The sequence below is a fragment of the Psittacula echo genome, assembly GCF_963264785.1.
Source record: "Psittacula echo genome assembly, chromosome: 6".
Taxonomy (NCBI): Eukaryota; Metazoa; Chordata; class Aves; order Psittaciformes; family Psittacidae; genus Psittacula; species Psittacula echo.
The window spans coordinates 73,834,261-73,856,018 of record NC_137743.1 but is presented as its reverse complement, the minus strand read 5'-3'; the positions used below and the strand labels follow the sequence as shown (position 1 = coordinate 73,856,018).

Here is a 21,758-nt window from a genome sequence, read left to right as displayed (position 1 = left end):
TCAGAACTAACACACACCCCACCCGCCTCACTGCGCTGCCCTCCGGAGCGCCCGGGCCCGGGGCTCGGGCTCCCGCCCGCTCCCCGTGGGCTCCCGGCCACCCCCTGACGGAGGCAGCAGGAGACGGAAGCGGGTTCACGCGTCAGACAATGGGCGAAAACACCGGCCTCCCTGAGGGAGAGCGGGGCCAGCGCTAAGCACCGCCTCTGCACCTTAACTGACCTTTGCGCCTCCACCAATCGGAGACCTTCTTCTCTGCCCTCACCGCCCGCCGGCGGGCGCGGAGAGAGGGCGGGACTTCCGCTGCCAGGGATGCGCGCAGCCACCCCCGGGCGGCCGGGGTTGCCGTGGCGACGCGAAGCCGCCCGGGCAGAGCTCTCCTCACGGCCCGGGCCCAGCCTCTCGCTGCTTCAGACGCAGGCAGCCCGCAGCAGCTGCCGTGAGCGCTCCGGGGCAGAGTTAACTAACACGCAGCATCCAGCGGCTGCCTCCCCCTCCCAGCCCGTGCACCGGCGTGGTGGGAGCTGTGAAACCGTGCACATGTGGCTTGCGTTACTCACCACCACCAGCGTAAGCCCAAAACCAAACCAAACCCAAAACCAACCAACCAACCAACAAACCAACCCAAAAAAACCCCAAACATAAAAAAAAAAAAAAAAACAAACAAAAAAACCCCCCAACAACCCCCACACAAAAAAAAAGAAAAATAAAAAATAAACCAACCAAAACAACCCAAAATCAAAACCAACCAACCATCAAATTAAAAACCCCCACAATTCACAAGGTCTCCATTTCTATTCGGAAACAGCACAATATTTATTTAACATCTTTATATATTTATATATATATAATATTTTTTCTGCATTGCAGACTGTGTCAAGTTTTATACATCTCTATTTACAACGATTTAAAATAATTATATTTCATCTCTGGCAGGTATTTACAAAGTCAATAGTAACTACATTTCACATTTCAACAAGTCAACAGCATTAACCAGCTCAGTAAGACAGCTAAGATAATGGCTTACATGCACCAATAACATGATCTTCAATACGTGCCATCTTCAGGTCTAAGAATGAAGATTTTTCCCTGGTCCCAGGTTAAAGGACATCATACAGCAGAGGTCACGGTTTATTAGAAACCCATTTGGTTTAGTCCTTCACCAGTACCGAATCTCGAACGTCTGGGGGTCGTACCAGCACGCAGGGCTGTCCTGGCAAAGAGGGGCTCCCACCACCAATCCACGGCTGTTTGCCCCACCTCTCTGCTACAAGAAGTGGGCTACTTGCTGCTTACGCTCCTTCTATGACAGAGATAAGATTACATAATGCTAAAGTAGTAAAAATCCTCAGAAACCTTAGTTCGGAGAAGCAAACCTGGTGTGACAGAAAAAAGTAAGAAAATAATCTTTTAACCCTTGCAGAATGCTTTTCTTTTTGCTAGTAAAACTGACGGCATAGCCCGCATTCGTACAAGGATGAAAACAGATCAAAAGGTTCATTGCAAAGTACAGGAATTACAAATTTAAAAAAATGCAGCATGGGGTACCTCAATTCAGTTGTTGGGTGGGTGGTTTTTTTTTTATAGCAAATAAAAGCTACCATAGTAAATCTAAAACCTACTGAGAGTATCTGATTTAATTATTAAAAATGTATGCTAGCTTTCTCCTGGAATCTTTGATATGAAAAAAAAAAACATTAAATGGCTCAACTCTGTTTAATCATACGGTGTTTTTCCATAAATAACCAGCTTGTAACATCCAACCCAAAAGTATTCACTACCCGCAAGAAAACAATAAGAAGTCTTTTTCAAAGGAATCACTGAACACTGACACACAGAAACACACAGACACACCCCAGTACTAGGAATCTATTAATACTCTGACATGTTGGTTTATCCTGAGTGATTGTTAACTCACATCTACTGTATACTTGAAGCCACAAAGTTTTTACTATTTGCATTTTTCATAAACTATAGGCATGAAAATCTAGCACAACAACAACAACTGCCTAAACAGAAAGAACAGTGTCAATAGCCAGTATCTCTGTTGCTCCCAAGTCATCCTTATTTTAGAACAAAAGGTAAAAGGTTGCTTCATTCAGCCTGTTCTTAATGCTTTGTGATCAGCTCTGGGGAGGATGAGGGCTCAAACACGCAGGATCCCCTAGCAATTTGTAAGGAGGTTTCTATGACAAATTCCCCCTGACCATTTTACCCTCTAAAACCAAAAACCTGTGTGAATTCTGTATCACATTTTAATCAGTGATTAATCATCTTGTCAAGTGTCGAAATTTAAATTGCTTTGAAGAATTCTATCAGAATGCAAAGATATTCCACTCTAAATTGCTTACATCTTATCAACTGCAAAACACCGGGAGCTCACAACCAATTGGTTAATAAAACTTGATCTCATCACTGCTCATCATGCACAAGCTAAAATATAGGACAAGGTTTTACTGTACAGACACAAGAGTTTACTATACATCTGTTCCCATCAACAGCTCCTCACAGGAATAGCTTAGTAATTCTTTATGATAGAAGGGGTAAGTTATGGACCCATTTTAAATTCATTTGGTCGCTCAGCTACTACTTTTGGTAAAATCTGATAAACACAGTAAGGAAAAAAAAAAAAAAAGAAATCAGTGGAGGAGGGTAGCCCACAGAAAAGTAAATAAAAGAATGGCAGCAAAAAAAAAGGCATGTTTTTTTTCCTTAAATCTTAAATACAGACAAATAATATGGGACAGATTTTTGCTAAATCCATTTCTGGAAGCTGTAAGGTACCCTTAAGACAGCTTGCTTCTGAAATTTTAATGCCACAGGCCCTGACACTTGCCAAACTTACTAGGCAAGTTAACTGAAACAGCTAGCTGTTATGTTTCAAAATGTTGTCCCAAGATGAGTTTAATCTTAAATAAAATGTCATAATGACTATATGGAAATCCTCATACATATCAGTCTTGCAAAATCCACTTACTGCTTGTTTCCAGGAACTACTGAAAAACCAAGTTGCTCACAGCTCTCCATCACTTGCCACTACTGCGTAAGAGGCAGGTGAGTATTTTGGCTCTTCAGCTGGTCACAACATGTAAATTTTGACAGACTGACAACACACATTCACTAACAACACCCATGTCATAATCTGTCACCCTAAATCACCTACAGAAAAGCTTTCCACAGCAAAGTTTATCTGAATGCAGTGAGAAAACAAACTAAAAAATAATGAGGAGATTAAGGCCCATATGCTAGAAACAAACAGCATTTAAAATACTGAAGGAAAATATAAAATATTTAACAATCTTATATAAAACAAAAAATTCAATGCAAGTACAGAGGATCTGGCTTCTTCGCTTACCATGCTTGGAAAAAAGTTATATTTTGCAACTTTAGTCCTGCAATTATCCTAAAAAAGAAATTTAAATAAACAAATAAATAAAAAGGAGCATGTTTACTCTTCTGATGCAAACTATTCCTATGATGTAAACAGTTGTTACAAATGAGACCTAGCTAATGGCTTTAGTGCTATATTGAATATGCCAAGGTAGCAATATCTTTGGCAATGAGAGAATTGCAGAATTTAAGAATGAGATTATTAAATTCACTAACATCAGAACCATCTTTGTTTTGTGTGCAGTACATGCATTTCATCCAAACACGTTCCATTATATTTTCCACACCTCCTCCAGGATTATGAGTACAGCACCCAGTCTTCTTGATTTTTGTGATTTTACTCAAAAAGTTATTCTTGGTTCTCACTTAATCTTCAAATGAATTAAAATTTGTAAGCCAAGATAAACAAAAAATTCTGGTTTGTGACCAAAGTTAAAATGCTGAACACTTACAAGAGATAGCCATTGGTTCACAATAAAATAGGACAAGTTTAAACTCTTAGATTAAAATACAGCCATAGCATAGAATTATCTATTTCAAAATTATTTTTTTTCAAAATATAATTCTCTGAATATGTTATACATTAAATATTGAGGAAAATTTCCCTGGAGCTAAAATTTTCCAAGAACACTAAGAATCTTCATTAAAGAAGTAAAACAAGTTGCACAGTATCTGGAGACAAAAAAGGGGTTAGAGTTGGGGTCACCTTACTACAGCATAGCTTTACCACCATTAATATGCAGGTTTCCCCTTTAATCTTGAAAAATATGTTCATATTTACATACAGTATACACACAGTTGAGGCAATTGATTGTCAACACGTGACAAATGTATGTACCTACCCGCACACAAGTAAACCTCACATGGTGAGAAAAAACCCTGTCCCAGTAAACTCCAGTATTTGTAAGTAGTGCAAATAAATGTTTCATCAGAAAAGAATTTTTCTCACTATTTTGATGTTAAAGCAGGTAATTTTAATTATGTTAAAGCTAGCAGGAGTATGTTGGAAATGCAGCGTTTAAGACCAACACACTTGCAAACTACAAATACTAGATCTAACGCTTACTGGCTGCAGCATGATGTTCAGCATTGCACAATGACGTATGCTGTTAATAAACTTTTCTAAATTCACATCAGAAAGGGTGTTCAAAGAAATTTGCATTTAAAATGGACAGTGACATACAAAGTCTCCAAATAAAAACTATAAGCATAATACAGCAATTTAAACTGACATCTTGCAACATTCATTTTAACAGGCATTTTTACTTCATCACTTTGCTGCCTGCAAGATGAAAAAATGGTGCATTATTCATCCAAAAAGCTGCTCACAATAAGCCCCTGAAAAGGATAATCAAGATAGATTTATCAATCCCAACATTTTGTATTTTCTTAAAATCATAAAGCTCAACAAAAATTCTGTTGCAAAATGGCAGCATAATATGATGTGGTAAAAAGTGTACCAAAGAATAATTCATTTATGCCTACTTAAATGTACATGTACATCAAATTATAGTACCCACACTTCCCCACCTAAGAATTACATGTATATGCATGCATGTGCACATACACAGGGAAAAATCATACTGTTCTGCTTTCTAACCTTTTATTAATGCTGCAGTTGCACTGAAAAGCTTCAGAAATCTAAATCTAGTGCCTCATGTCAAGTACCAAATGTTCTAAACCAAGACACAGCAGAGTGAATTCAGGATAGAGATTTAAGTCTAAATATTTGTCACAGCTGTCAGGAAATTTAAAGTATGTTTTGTACTCTGTTTAGTACTTAGCATATATCATCAGAAAGACAGCAGATTACTCCCTCAGCCCATATCCCAGATATTTCTGATTTTATTTCTGCCACAGTACTTTGAAATGTGCTGAACTTCAGCACGTAAGTTTTGCCTCAATCTTAATGCACCTTGGCATAGTTTGAGACACATCTAGAAGCACTAATGATAAACATGATACACAGCCCTAGCAAAGCCTGTTACTACAGCTGGTTTGTAGATACTAGTGATGAGTAATTTTCTAAGATAGATGTTGAACAGCACTTGTCTGAAAATGACAAAACAAGCTCCCACAACTGAATCGTTGCACTAAAAGGGTAATTTTCAGAAGTTGTAGATGTAGCACATCAGAAAAATGTTTTTTACACAAGGAGAAATTTGAACTCTTTAAAAAAAACTTATACAGGACTGGTTTATATACAGGACAACAAACCAAAATACAATGGATGAAATAACAAAAGGCACATCATCAAAATCAGAACTGTAAAAGTATTTCAGAAAGTAGTTTGACTTAAGTTTTGAGTAATTTGAATTTATGCACGTACATTTGACTTCGCTATCTGAAGTCACCGAGTTGTCTCACTTTCCTGAAACAGGTTAATAGTGTGGGATCCCACAAACAAGAATATTTTTAACAAGTTAAAAAAAAAAATGGCACTGGGCCAAATTTTATAAGTGTCTAAAACTTCTGAACGAATGCTTTTAATAGCAAATGTAGAAAGTAGAGAACCTTGCCAATGAGCAGCTCTATGCTTTAAAATACTAAAATAACTACTAAAAAATTAGCTGACACTCTTGACCTTTCTTTTTCTAAAAGACTTAAGCAAATTATTTGGTCCTTCTTAATCTACAGTGATAACTCTTCAATAGAATTTCCTTTATGATGGTCTTTACAAAATATAAACCTTGTACAGCCATGACTTACCAACTGTCTCCACTTTTAAAACTTTATAAAACAAAGAACAGTTTAACCATATACAGCTGCTGACATTTTATCGCAACTCTGCCTTAGTTCCATCTGTGGTGGTCCTTCAAGATTAATTTAGAAATTGTAAGTTTTCTTTCTGATGATGATTCTATTTACTTTTTAAATGAATTTCTGCATGTCAAGATGCCATTTAATTCATTACAGAATGTAAGATATGAAGACTAGACTGCTAAAGTCATTTGCCAAACCACAAGAAAAACCCCTTCAAATATTTACATGAATTTTAATGTAAATTTGAAAAGAAGAAAACTTTCTCCTTGAAATAAATTCAAAAGCAAGAAACCACCCAAACCTAAAACCATCTACCACCAATGCAACATCATTATCATTGTCCTGAATTTCTCAAAGACTGTCAAATATGGCCTGCTATTTATAATTGCTTCTGGTTATCCTTCACAGTGACAGTGAAACCAAAGTGCCCATGACTCATAACTCTTTCCTGTGGGTTTACAATTTGTCAACTTCCAGGATATCATACAGATCTGAAGCATAGAGGATGAACTTTTCCCTTTTCTAATAATTAAAAAAAAAAAAAAAAAAAAAAAAAGAAGAAGATAGAGATGGAGAGAAAATAACAAACATTCTCCTGTGTAACCGGAAATGTGCTTCTAAGCAGAGTTCTTTAGCATAAGTGTCAGCCAGTGCCCATACACCAGAGTCATATACATTCAAGGCTTGGCTCAGTGGCATGAGTTCTGAATTTTCTATAGTAGGGCCAATCCACTACAGTAAGTTAAAAACCTCAGTGAGTTACATATACCAAGGCAATGAAGCGTGATCCTTCTGGGGAAAAATGGACTGTCAGTACCCCTTTGCACAAATGGTGTTTCTAGAAAAGCATTTCACATTGCAGCTTCAGTATTTCTAGCAAACTATTGTCTCTATCCCTGAAACAGCCCCTTAAGAGTATGGTCTCTGTCTGGACTGCAGGATTCTTAAAATGACTCCATGACTGAATTCAGGGACACTGAGAAAGCAGCTGTGTGAGGGGCCCGGGGTGTCCAACAGCCATGATACCATAGGAAGCAGCCTGAGAAATACTCTTTACCCGAATACACCTTTCAATTCAGTGATCAGCACCTCACAAGAACAACAACAACAAAAATGGAGCAGAGCTAGCCATTAGTTCCTGGGAAAATAGTGTTTCCTTCCCACTTACAAACCAGATTGATTTAACAGCATGGTGGTGTCTAAATTTTAGTTCGTATGCAGAATGACCCTGTATCCTGGAGGGGAAGACATGTAACATGACAAATGGCTACAACACCATTAGAAGTGCATTGTAACCTATATTATCTGCTAAGAATCCTCTCTCTGAGGGAAACAACCTGTTAATACATGTCTCAGTTGCTGAACATCAAAAGCTTCTGGGATGAGAGACTGGGGCAGGCAAGAAACAACTACCCTTACTTTACTGAAAAAAGTGCTGTAGGCAGCCAGGAGCAGCAATGACAATCCCCTCCCCAGAATTGATTGCACAGACTCAGAGAGGTCCAAAGTCACACTAGAATCTCTGAGGCACTCCTGGTTCTGAGAAAGAAAAGTCATGATCCAGTAGTCTTTGCAGTACTGTAGACTGAGAAAACAAACCCGTTTCTATTTCTTAACAAAGCCAAAGCATCATCTCATAGGGATCACATTCACCATTTCCGCCGGTGTCTCCAGTCTCACAGTGTTGAAATGGGACTGATCAGCCTACGATGGATTGCACATCACCCAAGGAGAAAGGAAGGCATGGAAAAAGGCATACAGTACATTATATACTGCTTCACAACCATGTTTACAAGGGGTGGGGGCGGAAGGGGAGGATGAAGGTGAGGGAAGAATTATTGCTGTTTCAGTAATACAGTATGATAGCTAAACCAAATCAAACAAGACCACAAAAGTCAGTATTTTCACACTGTGGGATGATGGTTCATGTTTTGCCTAAGGATGAACTTGCCTGGGGATTAAGGGGAAAGTGGGAGTCCTAATGAAGGGAGTCAAAGTTACACCTGGGATATCAGCTGCATATTGAAACTTGGAGACCGAGACTGCTTGGTTAGGGGAGCTCCTGGGGGAAGGAGATCTTTACCTTCCCCAGCTTGGCCTAGTCGGTCCTCCTGTAGGCTGATAGTTGAAAATCGATTGGTGTTGCCAGCTGCTAGATTGGTAACACCCTCTGTACCAGCTCCAACACTGGAGCCTGCTTGACTGCCATTCACGTAGTCAAACGATTTACTGGAAGAAGCACTGGCGGTCCTGATCAGGCTCAAACTGTTAGCTTTTGGCACCACCTGCCCAGCAGGCAGGCTGAGGTGTTTCTTTGTAGGTGTCATCTCAATTATATCTGCACCAAGGTCAGTGGATTGGTGCATGTACTGCTTCCAAGCTACTGGATCTCGAGGGCTCTCATTGGATTTTGCTGCAGAAGAGGTTTCTTTATCCTTAGCAGAATGGCCACTTGCTGTTTTCCTTAAGCTGCCCTTCTGGGATACAGTTGATAAGGGTTTGGTCCCAACTGGCTGGCTGCTGAGCGAAGCTCCTGATGAAAATCCTTCATCAGCATCATTAAGGTTCACAGATTCCTCTCTTCCATTTACACCTTCAGTATCTATTAAGAAAAAAAGAACAACCAAAAAAATCCCAAAACAATCAGAACAAAGAGTAAGCATTCAAGTTACATGAAGGCAAAGATGCACACAGAACATCCAAACAAACCTCATTTGCTAATCCACCTGGTTTCCACTTGCTTAAAAATTTCTGATTTGCAGCCAATAATTTTCCTGTCATGTTTAGCATAATAATGAAATCTAACAGTAAGTAGTCCCTGAGCTTGGTTTGCCTTTCCTCTACATCACTTTTAGCAGTCAGAGCATCTCTTGAACTTTGTCTATACATAAGAATTACGCCCCATTTGGCTAACGCGTTTTAGTTCTGTTTGCAGATGCTGGTGCCTATTCTCCTCTTGCATGTGTTTACAAGAAAAAAAAAAATAATTAGGCTCCATCCTAGGCCAGCAACCACATACACAAGGCTTCTGTTGTCTGTAGCTTGCATATTAAATAATGTGACTATACTTTCTGTTGGAGATTAACCTAATTCCTAGTTCTCCCTCCTCCACAGCTCAATCCTCCCTGCATTTCCAGCAATCCTAGCACGATGCTTCTAGCATATTTGCTTTTGTCTCAGCATCTGGATTTTCCAGAGGGAAAAAACACCTCAACAACCAACCACTGTATTAAGAGAAATTTAATGTCTGAAACATTTCATGTTGTAGAAGAGGCACTATGGTTTTGACTGTTTTGGCAGTGGTTCAAGGCCAGGTTGGATGAGGTCTTGGGTGGCATGGTTTAGTGTGGGGTGTCCCTGCCCATGGCAGGGGGGTTGGAACTAGATGATCTTAAGGTCCTTTCCAACCCTAACTATTCTATGATTCTATCTCAAAGGAAGAAAAAAAGGCCTGACAAATTCTTTCTTAAATCCTTGTTTTCAGGCCTATAATATTATTAGGGCAACTTCTTTTTTTTTTTTTTTTTAAATCTTATTCCAATCCTTCTTCTAAGCTCCAATAAGCTCCAAGTACTCACAGGAAGAGTTATTGTTTCAGTAGAAAACTGAACAGCATTCAAATTTCACAACTGGAAATGGAGTTTGAGGTTTTACTCCACATATTTATAAAGCCATAAAGTTTAACTATGTTAGTAAAACAGGAGACATTCGGGCTACAAGAATTTTTCTTTTCTTTATAAAAAGCTATGGAGCTTGATTATGTGCAAGAAATCTGCAAAGCCTATGGACCTGTCCCAGCTAAGGCTGCTGTACTGCTCTACTGGCAGTTTGCTCAACTCTGCTTGCCACCAAGCAAACATGTTTAAATCTCTTTTGTGGGATGAGGAAAAAGTGGCAGCAAGGATGTAAGAGAATCTAACACTTGAGTGGAAGCTCATCTTTTCACACTGATTGTTAGCAGAGCGCTAAGAAACATTTTACATTATGGCAAGCAACACAGACATAAAGCTTTCACTGTTATTGCCGCCTCTATGTAGCAGAAGCATAGCCTGATCCAACTTTATGAAGCGTAAATCAAGATAATTCTAAAGGAGGTTTTATTATTCTGTTTTAAACTAACTTACTTCTTCTCAGGAAAGAAAAGAAGCTTACAAGACATTTAACCATCTCCAATCAGACCGTTCTCAGGCCTCTCTCAGAACAAAGCAATGTGAGCTTATTATGTAGTTTTTATATAGTTCTGTTTGACTCATTAGCCTCCCTGAAGCAGAAAGGTAGTTCTGCTGACTGCAGTTCATGTTACTGCAGTCTTCCTTCCTTGGTAAAGTCTTAGAAAATGAAGTTTCTCAGGTTTCAAGGACTATTATTAAAATGAAGGTGTGTTACTTCCTTTTACTTCCTGTAACTATATCTAAAATATGTTTACTTCCCCACCTCCTGCCCACCCCTTTTGGTCAAACTAGGCCTTCATCTTCTCATTGAGACATTAGGATATTTTCTTACGTTAGACAATGACATTTTATTCATAATCCACCACACCTCCATCCCCCACCCCAACCTTCCCACACATAATCAAAAATGCTAATAAAAATATGACAGAATTGGAACATACTGAAAGCAAGAGCACTTTTCCAATACACCAACATTTATGTTTCCTTTCATGCAAAGCTGGATGAAAGCGTGTTTGGTTACAGGCAGCAATAGCAGCAGCTGAAGTCCCCTCTCAAGCCCAAAAAGTTTCTCCAGACAATATGCCTAAGGTTTTATTATTACAAGAACATCAGTCATCTTTAAAGTTTACGTTAAAACATTGCTAACAGGATGCTAAACCAGACAATCCTATTCAGGGACAGCAAAGCAGAATAGTCACACTGCAAAAGTGGCATTTATCCGCAGAATTTAAAGACATGACTGAGAGGGGCTGTTGCAAGCTTCTGTATGCTGCAACTATACAGAGGCCCAAGCAGCTCAGCAGTGCTCAAAAATAAAGAAGGTAGAGAAGACAACATGCAAGAGAATTTCTGTCTAGTCAGGTCCATATACCTACAGAAGCTCTCAGTGGGATTGAAGTAATTCAGCAAACACATACTCTTTTCCCAATACATGTTATTTTTCCTCTAAAAACTGCCCTCAGAAACAATAAAAAAAAATAAATGTCTGAGTCCTTACTTACTCTGTTAGGATGGGAAAACAGGATGAAGTAATAAATTTCTCTTCTTCCTCTTCCTCCTTTCCCCCCCCAACAGACCAATAAGACAGTTAAAAAAGAAAACAAAAACTAAAAACCTGTGTTTCCCAAGCACTCTTCTATAAGTAAGGTCAGAAGAGAGACAGTGCAACCTGACATATATCAATTGCACTACAGTGTCATTCAGGACTCTCACTGTTCCTTATCAGAATAAGTCTGTTGCCAAATAATTCTTTATTGATGCCTGTACATAATTAATCCTGTAGATGTAGATACAGCATTCTCCACTGATCCAAAATAGTGCACATAACCACAGCTGCTACCACCCAGAAGCAGAATACCTTGTAAGACATTACTGAGTCATTCTTGATATCTCTGCATTTTTCTATTTATTGGGTCAAAACACTGATCTGAAGAAGCGTTTCATATAGCTTTTTAAAGTAACTTTTACTGCTTATCCTTCCTATACCTGAAGGCTAAAGCGTCATGAGAAATGATTAGTCTCTTATTATGTTGTTTGATATCAAAATGACATTTATGAGAGGGAATTTGCTAGCTGAATTTTTCTGTGAAATCAGCATCAGTAAAATAATAGACCACTATATATACACACACAATTCTATGCTGATAATCAAACGGAACTTCATTCATTGGCCTTCTCCCAGATGCCATCAACTGGCAGAACTCAATTCTCCCAAGCATGTACTTATACACTGCTAATGTTACAGTAGGGTATTTGATTCACTTCTACTGAAGTGAAGTATGTGGAATGATGCTTATCCAGCAACATGCCAAATCATATAGATGTCCATCATATAGAAGGCCACATCTTTATCAACTTCTTTCCCACTTCCTGTCTCTCTCAGAAGGTTCTCTGCAGCTGAAGACTTCTCCATATCCTTCAGGGCATGCACATGCGAAGTTTAGTAAAATGGAATAAAACCAAGTGAACAAGAGAATTTAGAAGACGGGACTCATTTACTGAGCATGCTCAAATTAGCTATGCACCAAGGAGTGGATTATAAATTTGCACTAAACACTCTTATGCAACTATCTTCTACAGAAGCACAATGCCTTTATTTTTTGATAGCAACTCTAAGGGCAAGGATTCTGTGGTAACACTACATGAAATCTCAAAATTCTCCAGATGATTGTTTCCAGAAGAACAAATCTGAAACCTATGTAAGTCATATCTAAATGTGCACATAAATCTCATTTATAATCAAGCAATATGCTTAAAGAGGATGCAAATAACAAAGGAATGCTCAGATGGAAAAGAAGACTTAAGATAGGAGAACACTTGAAAATATGTTTAGTTAAATTTAAAAGAAATTAATTCTCATCTCAGAGGAGAAATCATGATTCAAATTCAATACTCAAACCCACATCCTTTATGGAGTAAAGATAAGAAAATTAATAGATAAACTCAAGAAAAATAAATTTCTGCCAGCTACTCTATCTGCTATTCTTGACTGCAGAGCAGACAAATGAAGTCCTATAGCATTTGAATGGCCAGCATGATTGAGAATGAAAGCAATAATTGTTTCTAAAGTCTTTAGAAACATGACAACCTGTTTTCTTCTTGAAAACACAAACGCTTTTTTGGTACTTGCCTTTAGAGCAACCAGCTCATTCATGTGTATGTAGGAATTTTCAATTAGAGGATGACTGGCAAGTAAAAACATCAGCAGTTGTGTATCTGTCTCAGATAGGCCTGACTTTCAACTGGAATAGGAATTTTCGTTCTTGGAAATTTAAGAATTGCAGATTAACAAGACACTACTGTAACTAAGTTGTAGCCAAATCCATTTAGACTCTACACTATTTTTCATCTGGTGCATTTTTTCCTTCTGAATATTAAATTAAACATGCTCAGTAATAGAAAGTTTCCAAGCAATCCCAAAGCTATTGGTTATTACCCATCTTTTTGTTTTTGCCATGCCAAGCAGTCTTTCACCACACAGATGCAAGCCCCAGGCCAGCCCACGTGATAACAAAAGATAGTACCTGACCTGATGTTAGGTATATAGGGGATGCGTGTATTGCAAAGAGAAGCTAATACACCCTGGGATAGCGGAAACACACACTAGAATGGAAAGAAGTTCTGCTTGGGGATAGGGAGCCAGGATCCTCCTCCAGCAACTGCCTCACTGACTTCTGCCTCCTCATCTCTGTCCTACCCTCTGTTGTGGCTGTTGCCAAGGTGGGCTCCGGGAAGCCATGCTCAGGGGTCCTGCGCATCAGCACCTCCCCCTCTTGCTCACGTTTGATCCCTACGTCTGTGGAGCCATGCTGGATCGGTGAGCCAGGTATGCTTGAGTCAGCCTCGTTTGAGAAGTCAAAGCCATCTGGGATTCAACATATAACATTTTAGTGCTTTTCTATTCCTTTCTTGGTGTTCCAACCCAGGCAGGGAAAATAGAAGATTTATGTGGACAAGGAACAAACAAAACACTATCCATGCTTAGTCAGAAGTTGTGAGAACATCCACAGAAAGGGACAGGTGGGCTATACTGCAGACCAGAGACTAGCAAATGAATATAATGGCAACTGCAGTGAAGACAAACATGACCCAGAGCTCTGAGAACAGAAGACAGCTACTTGTCCTGTACGTCATGATTCAGCTGAAGACCTCAGGTCATCAAATCCTTTTGCATATGATACAGGGGAAACAAAAAAAACACCCCAACAAACAAAAAGCAAAACAAACAAAAACCAGAGTACCACAGGAAAACACGTAATCTTTATATGCAGACTTTATTTTACCCTTGGTTTATGTTTAGATTATTCTACCTTTTACCTTCAGATATTTATGCAGATTTTTTTAAATCAATGTTTTATAGATGCAGCAACAAAGCTTTATGACAAAATTATTTCAAAGCAAGCTTTCTGCTACACCTACACTGAAGATGGCATCACATCAAGGTAAATATTATTATGTATTTATTATTTTTCTGTGTACAGTCAGGCATGCTTTATATGACAAAGTACTTACTGAGGAAAAATAAGGACTTATTCTAAGCTATCCACAGCTATTTTATAATACGGCCCCTCACTAAATTGGGCCACACAATGGTAGGATTGTGATGTTCAGCTTTTCCCTCTCCCACTGCCTTCAGTAGCTTTAGGTAGCTGGAACCCTATCAAGGTCTGGATAATACTATTCATTCCCTGAAGTATTTATGATGGGAGGCATTTGAGTTTTAGTGTGGATTAAGGAAAGAACTCAAATTCTAAGCCAAACTCTACCCTACAATTTTATGCTGTGTTACATGGAGAAAAAAAGAAGCCTTATTTAACATTTTCCAGCTTCTCCATTTTCTCACCTACCTCATCGGTTATCACCAAATCAATAAACAAAACAAACACCCCAGATGTTCATGTTCATGCAGTGCTCTGAAGATGTAAAATACTATACATTGTTATGGAGTATTGCTTTTCAAAAACAAACAAAAAACCCCAACCAACTGTTCTGCAAACATCCAAAGAAGCCAGATTACAGTGATGATGATGGATACAGTATGCTACAGTATTTGCTCTTGGCAGAGAGAGCTCACCTTCTCTTCTCCAGCGATGACGACGGATAGAAGCTGTTGTAATAGCAGTCCGAGAAATCCTCGGCACTGTTGGAGTAACTTCTACTTTCAGTACCTTCTGGCCTTCCTGAGATGTGTCAGGAGCATCAAAGGGCAGTGAGTTCTTCATGGCATTTGCAACCTAAGATAAAAGTAAAATTCTGTACTACTACTGTTCTTGATTGCACTAATTGCAATATTAGATTTCTTTTTGGATACTAAAAGGGAAACAACCAAGAATTGTTAATTATGCCAGATCCCCTCAGATGAATGGCCTCATCCCCAAGGTTCAATCACAATGGATAATTATGTTGAAAAGCTCATCATAAACCTATTCCCAAAAATATAGCTGAATTTTCTTTGAGGTGGTTTATTTCATTCCACATTTGCCATCTGTGTTGACAGAAGTAACAACCTATCTAGGATGGTCTCCATCCAAAAGAGATTGCAAAATGACAAGGAAAATAACACTTATGTTTTATGACAGGAATGTCATAAAATTAAGTCACAGGTCAAGCCAATGCAAACAACATATGGCCTTGTGCATGACGGGGGGACAGGGCCATTTTCCACTCCCTTACCCCATATTCCCGCTGCAAAAAAAAAAAACTAACCAAGGGGATTAGACTGCAGGTATTTGCAAAATTCAAATAAATAAATAAATAGATTTCAACCTAAGCAATGAGCATCAAATCATTAAAATGTATTCAGCTCTATTAGATCGAATTTTTATTGTAACAGGCTATTATAACGTCAGAGGTTTTGTTTTGCAGCTTTGAGAAGGACAAATGACTCTTTTGGCTCCCATGTTTAAACTACTACTTTAAATCTTCCATAAAATGCCAGTGTGGGATCAAAATTTTACTCTAAGAAAATGAAAAAGCAACTTTAAGTTTCCTCGTTTACAAGTAAATTGTTCAAAAAGTGAACTTATGCACCAGCTCTTGAAAGCAAGCCGGGTCTCTATGGTATGTGCAGTATCCAACAATAATGAAGTTGCTGCAGACAAAGTAGGATTTAGAACCTAAAAAAAAGTGAAACCACCTTGTTTTTCCAAAATCTTATTGACTTTATACTTCTATTGCTGCGTGGATGTATTAGACACATTTTAAAAGCTTAACATCACATTAATATCATTCATAGATCTCACGTTTCACAGGCATCTGACTTCCTACATGTTCTTTACTCCCCCTCTAATGAAGACAGTATATAAAATAAGAGTGTCTGAGACATCTAGACTAAAAATAAAACAACTATGGAAAATGCAACTTGCTAATCTCTATAAAATCCTACCTAGCAACAGCTCCCACTGTAATTTGGGCAGGCTATTCTCTCCACTACAGCTTACAAGCAGTATGAAAAGCAACTTTATGCTGTCTCCTAATAGATTTTCTCTTGTATCACCCCCCCAAAAAAGAAAAAAATTGATTTTGCAACTTCAGAAAACAGAGTTCGCTATATGGCAAGAGAAACACATTTATTTAAATACATGTGGTCTACATGTCTTAAATCCATGTAGTCTACTTGTTAGCTCAAGGCATGTAAACCGTATTTTAAGATGCAGATAAAACTATAGATTTGTCTGTTCTGTCAATGTAAGCGAGATACAATCTCCTTTAGAAAATGCACTTTGCAAAATATTCCATTTTTCTGACAATGCATACATACATTTTTCTTCCTTTTAGACTATGTTCTTTTTCTTAGAACACACATTTTTTTAATTGTTTAAAAATTTATGGGTAGCTGATGAAGTATTATCCACTGTTTAGCATGTTATTACAACTAGGCATTTCCTAGTTTTATGCTGTAAGCAACATTTGTATGTGTTTCCATCAACCTAGTAACAGAATTAATACACTTTTAAACATCATCACTGTTTTGCCAATACTCTGAGGCTGGAGAGGCCTTGGAAACGTTAAGGACATCCAATAAATTCTCTGAACTCCCAAAGCCTACATATACCAAATCTGATTAACTAATTAAGTCATTTTTCATTAGCACTTGCAAAAACACAAACTGGGAAATGTACTAAACCACTAGAACAGATCCTATTGGCAGAAATTTGTGTTGTGAAGATCTCTAACATTTGATAAAAAGACTGTACCAATGCATATCGCACGCATGCCATAAATTAAAGATGTTTATTCACATTATAATAAAGTAAAAGTGTCTTTCCTACAAGTTGTAACAGGCAAACCACTCATCAACCATGAGAAGAAATTAAACTGTTTCAAACAGCAAAAACCACACATTGCACAATATGAACTAAATCAAAGACTTTTCACTTCCTGTGAGCTGGAATGGCAGCCAGATACCTGATTTTGATCTCCACATGCTCTTGTGATGCTGTAACTAACCATTAAACATCTCCTCCACTGCCTTCCTGACTTCTAACCAGCACAAAAGATTATTGCCATCATCACAGAAATGCTCCTTATCATTCTGCCTTCCACTTGTCCAACACTAATTTGCCTTTTGCTAGCATATTTTCTCAGCCTCAACATCTGTTTGTGAACTGCTTTTCTATTCACACATGGGCCTTTTTCCATGCCATCCTCTTGAACTGGTACAAACTGCGTTCACCCTATCCTAGACCACATTAAAGACTTCAGAAACTCATTTCTGCTTTACTGAACCACAATAGATCAACAGTATATACTGATTTGCCTTCCCATCTTCTACTCACTAGAGTTACACCCTCTTTTCAACAGGTAACCTTCTCAATAGGCAGAATTAAAATCTACAAGTTAGTAGCAAAAAGCTTCTGCAACAGGATCAGAAAAGTGACAGTACTTCTGCTTGTTGAACCTTTTACAAATTGTACTTCTGGGGACTGAGAAGAACCATGCAGAGATAAAACAACAGTAGAACAATCTAAACCAGTTTGAATGAGTCATGGCTCTTCTGTGACAGAAAAAACCAAAACTGTTTTCCTTCAGGATGTGGTAACAACTTGCTCACTCTGTCTAATCCAGCACTGAAAGGTAGGAAAACAAACACACACCACAATTCAGACTTGGCAAGCCAAGTCTGCAAGCATTGATGACAAAAGAGGGCTGGTTTCAGGCCAGACATCCACCCCTGCCTATCAGAAAGGAGCTCTAATGAAAACCACATCCAACAAAAACAGTAAGCACCTCAATAAAATAACATTAGATAAAGGTTCTGTCACAACAGGGACTTGCTGACCATGCTTCATGTGTACCAGGCTAAGAAAACCTGTGTGTCTCTGCACTGAAGATGGAGATTTCCATCTGAAACAAGTGCAGAAATCTTGCTTTCAGAGGAAAAGATTGACTGGAACTGAGCTAGTCCCCAGGTCCAAGCAAGCTTGGTAGTACTATTGAGTTTTGGTGATTAGGATGCCCAATGCCTATGAAACCAATAACCAGTGATGATTAACAGCAATACAAGGGAAAGGCTTTTTCTTGGGAAAAACAAATACTTTTCTTGGGAAAAGTATTACTTTCTGCCCTTTTTAGTGCACCTCTGGGTAACAGTGAAAGAAGACTACTCTTACATTATAGCTTTTTAACTCCATTACAGATATTTCATAGCTTCCTGATGCTATTTCAGCACCTGTTTCGTTTTTTGTTGGGTTTTTTTTTTTATTCCACAAACCTAAAACTATTTAAATAAAGAGTATAGATACAGTATATTGTCAAAAATCTTTCTCCAAGAGACATACCCAAACACAGAGGCTGTGACGGTTCTCACTGCAATAATGACTAACGGTATTCCCATTTATTATATACAATTATACAATCAGCTTCAGCATAGATACCTAAAAATAATCCTAATGTAGGGATTTGCCTGAATATTAAATGGACTTCAAAGAATTTGCTGCTGTTAGGAAATCCTAGGCAGAGGCTGAACTGGAAACTTACCTGGGAAGCTGCACAGATAATATTCTATTTGGTGCCCATAGTTCAATGTTTAACATACAAAATTTTATAATGCTGCTAATTTTACACATCTCCTGGAGAATGCACTGAGGTGAAAGGACTCCAACCTTTGAAAACATCAAATCCCTTGAATATATAGCATGAGGCCAAGGACATGCATTTTTATAAAACTGACAATCTCTTAAAGCTGCTTTTAAAAAATTGCAATAAAAAGATAGGAAGCAAGGCAATGATTGGAGTATTAAGCAGAAAACCCCACAGATGTGCGTGCACATGGATGCATGAAAAACCTGGTAACTGGGGAAGAGGGAAAAATTGATGTCATGACATCACCAACACCAGGTAATGGATAGAGAGGCAATAGCTTTGTAAAAACTTAAAGACATTCTAGAAGATTCTTACAATTAGAAGTAATCTCTAAGGACAAACTGCTTAGAAATGAACAATGAGGTCTGAAAATTGTCATATCATCAAGTTCCAGTTCCTCCTACACACCTTTTAAATGTAGTGGTTCGATTGGGTGGCCCAATTCAGCAGGTTCAATATTTAAATTAAAACTTTCAGTCTGATGGAGTGATGAGTCATTTCCATTACTGTAATAATTCAATGGATACCAAGCATTTAAAATGCAGCAGTGGCAGAAAGCCTGCAGATACATTTTACAGCCAATATTAACTCATCAAGAGAATAATTTTATGCAATTTATTGCAGAAGAGAGGCATCTCAGATGGCCACATTAAAAGACTTTTCCCAATCCACTCCTTTCTTAGTTATGTAAAAGCAGTAAAATTTTACTGCCGTTATTTCTGACGAGCACTGAAGTCTTCTAATCACAATTCTGATGCAGCAACCGAGGCAATACTCTATTTTACTTTATTCTGCTTAACTTTCCCTCTTATTTTGCTCTTCATTTCTACACCTGGCAAAAAAAGAAATCTCTCCATTCCTCCTGTCAACTTTCTCATCCTTCCAAATCACATTCACCTGCATCCAGCCCAGTTTCACCTCTTCCCCCATTTCATTTCTTTTTAGGATCAGAACAGCAAGTATAGTGGAAACTGACAAAACCCCAATCAATTAGATGAACTCCATTCTATTTCTGCTCCTCCAAAGAAGGTAAAGATTAAGACCTATCCTGCTTTTGCTTTTTTTACTGTATTACTAGTTAACCCACACAGCATATTCTCAGCCCCTGGTGAAGGTCCAGAAGCAAAGAAAACACCTTTTTGTAACCAGTGTCCTATGGCATACAACCGTTTGGTTAAGCTTCTTTGAATTTCTCATTGGTAGCTTATGCCAAAACAACATACATTTTGATCCCACTGTAATACATTAGAAAATCCTAGCTTTCAGCATCAGTGAGTCCTAGGAGATCCCAACACCCTAGCTTATTACTCAAGCAGAAAAATCATGGTATAAATAGCTACATTGAAAACACCAGCTGTTAACAACCACTTGTATTTGGGACTGCAGTAAATGACCACAAATACTTTCATTACCAATCCACTTCAGAAACACATCCTTACTCCTCTTTACCATGGCCATAAATTGAAATGCATTGCTTCTTACCAGCAGAGGCTGTGAGTAGAGTTCAAGCTGTGCTCTGTAAATTATGTCCTCCAATACCTCCTGGCCAAGATCCCACTGACCATTATATCTAAAAAGTAAAGAAAGCTATTTATCTTATGAACTCAAACTTGTCTTTTTTTCTGCCAAAATGCAGCACATCAATTACTTGCTCATGTAGAAAGTTCATCAACTGTATGTATACCCCAATCCCTGCACTTCTTTTAAAAGGACAGATAAAAGATCTTTTATTAATTTTGTTGGTATAACAAAAAAGCTGTTCCCTGTCACCTCCAAGAAAGACCAAGCTGATGCCATAATCAGGACAAACTTAAAGAATAAAAAAAAAATAAAATAAATGGGGTCAAGATGTGAAGGTTAACGCTACTTAGCGGAACTGAATTTCCACCAGAAATGGATTTTGCTACCTTAGAAACTACTGACATTCAAGAGGTCTACACTTCATCAGGTTATCTTGGCATTCAAGCTCATTACACTTGTGAACAGAAGGTGTCTGGTAGTAACAGAAACTTGAGAAAAGATGAAGCCAGAAGCCTAACTCTCTTGAGCACCTACTGCTGGCCCGCATCATCTAATTCAGTGCTGACAGACACATTCAAATTATCAGCTGACTGAGTAAGCAAGTAATGGGAAATACATTGAGTTATAAACTTGCACTGTGAGTTTAATAGGGTCTTTTTTCCTAATCATAAACCAAATAGCATTTAACTTTTAATTCAAATGAAACCAGACACTTCTCTTCATACAAAACCCCCATCCACTTACATGGCATAATAAACACCTGTGAGCAGCTGCACCATGAAGTCAGGGTCTAACACCACTCTACTACAGTGTTCTTTCCAGCGTTTCTCATGCTGCCGTGGAAATCCACTCACACACAGCCTGAAAAAACACACCATTGTAACAAAATGTTAACCCCACAAAGACGACATCATAGAGATTTTAGTTAATTTTTCAAAATGTAAGTACACAACACAGAACATTCCTATGTTGCCCTCCCAACAATTAAAGCAGTTTTGCAACAGTGCCTTGAGATGTAGTGTGTTGGTAATTCAGTGTTACTCTCATCTAGCCACTAACTCCATCTGTTTTCTTCAAATCATACCAGCTTCTAAGGAATGAGGGTGGAAAGATGCCAGCCACCAAGCAGGAGACTCTCCCAAAAACTCAGTAGCCAAACCCAACTTTCTTTAAAGGAAAGATTTCAGTGGTACACAAGAGATATATGTCATCTCCCATCTAAATTGTGATGCCAATATGCAATCACCTGTTACCTAAAGCTGGATAACAGAGATACTGTATTCTTGATACTGCATTCTTGATACTGCGTTGAGAACTGCTCTCAGCTGC

General features: G+C 38.4%; 1 protein-coding gene across 4 annotated transcripts in view; it reads right to left on the bottom strand.

Annotated features, from left to right (window-relative positions):
- Positions 1–372: 372 nt before the first annotated feature.
- The window catches only part of HYCC2 (hyccin PI4KA lipid kinase complex subunit 2), a 56,807-nt gene continuing 35,421 nt past the window's right edge, over positions 373–21,758 (bottom strand). Inside the window, exons 9-14 of one of the 4 annotated variants that reach the window (XM_080620653.1) lie at positions 21,174–21,290; positions 20,391–20,478; positions 14,899–15,058; positions 13,522–13,689; positions 8,237–8,755; positions 373–1,376 (exon numbers count right to left, since the gene is read on the bottom strand). In XM_080620653.1, the coding sequence (XP_080476779.1) occupies positions 1,321–1,376; positions 8,237–8,755; positions 13,522–13,689; positions 14,899–15,058; positions 20,391–20,478; positions 21,174–21,290 (1,108 nt within the window). In that variant the 3' untranslated portion in view covers positions 373–1,320. Of the gene's footprint in view, positions 8,756–13,521; positions 13,690–14,898; positions 15,059–20,390; positions 20,479–21,173; positions 21,291–21,758 lie in introns of all 4 variants that reach the window. The other 3 variants (XM_080620654.1, XM_080620652.1, XM_080620655.1) reach the window with 3 other exon arrangements.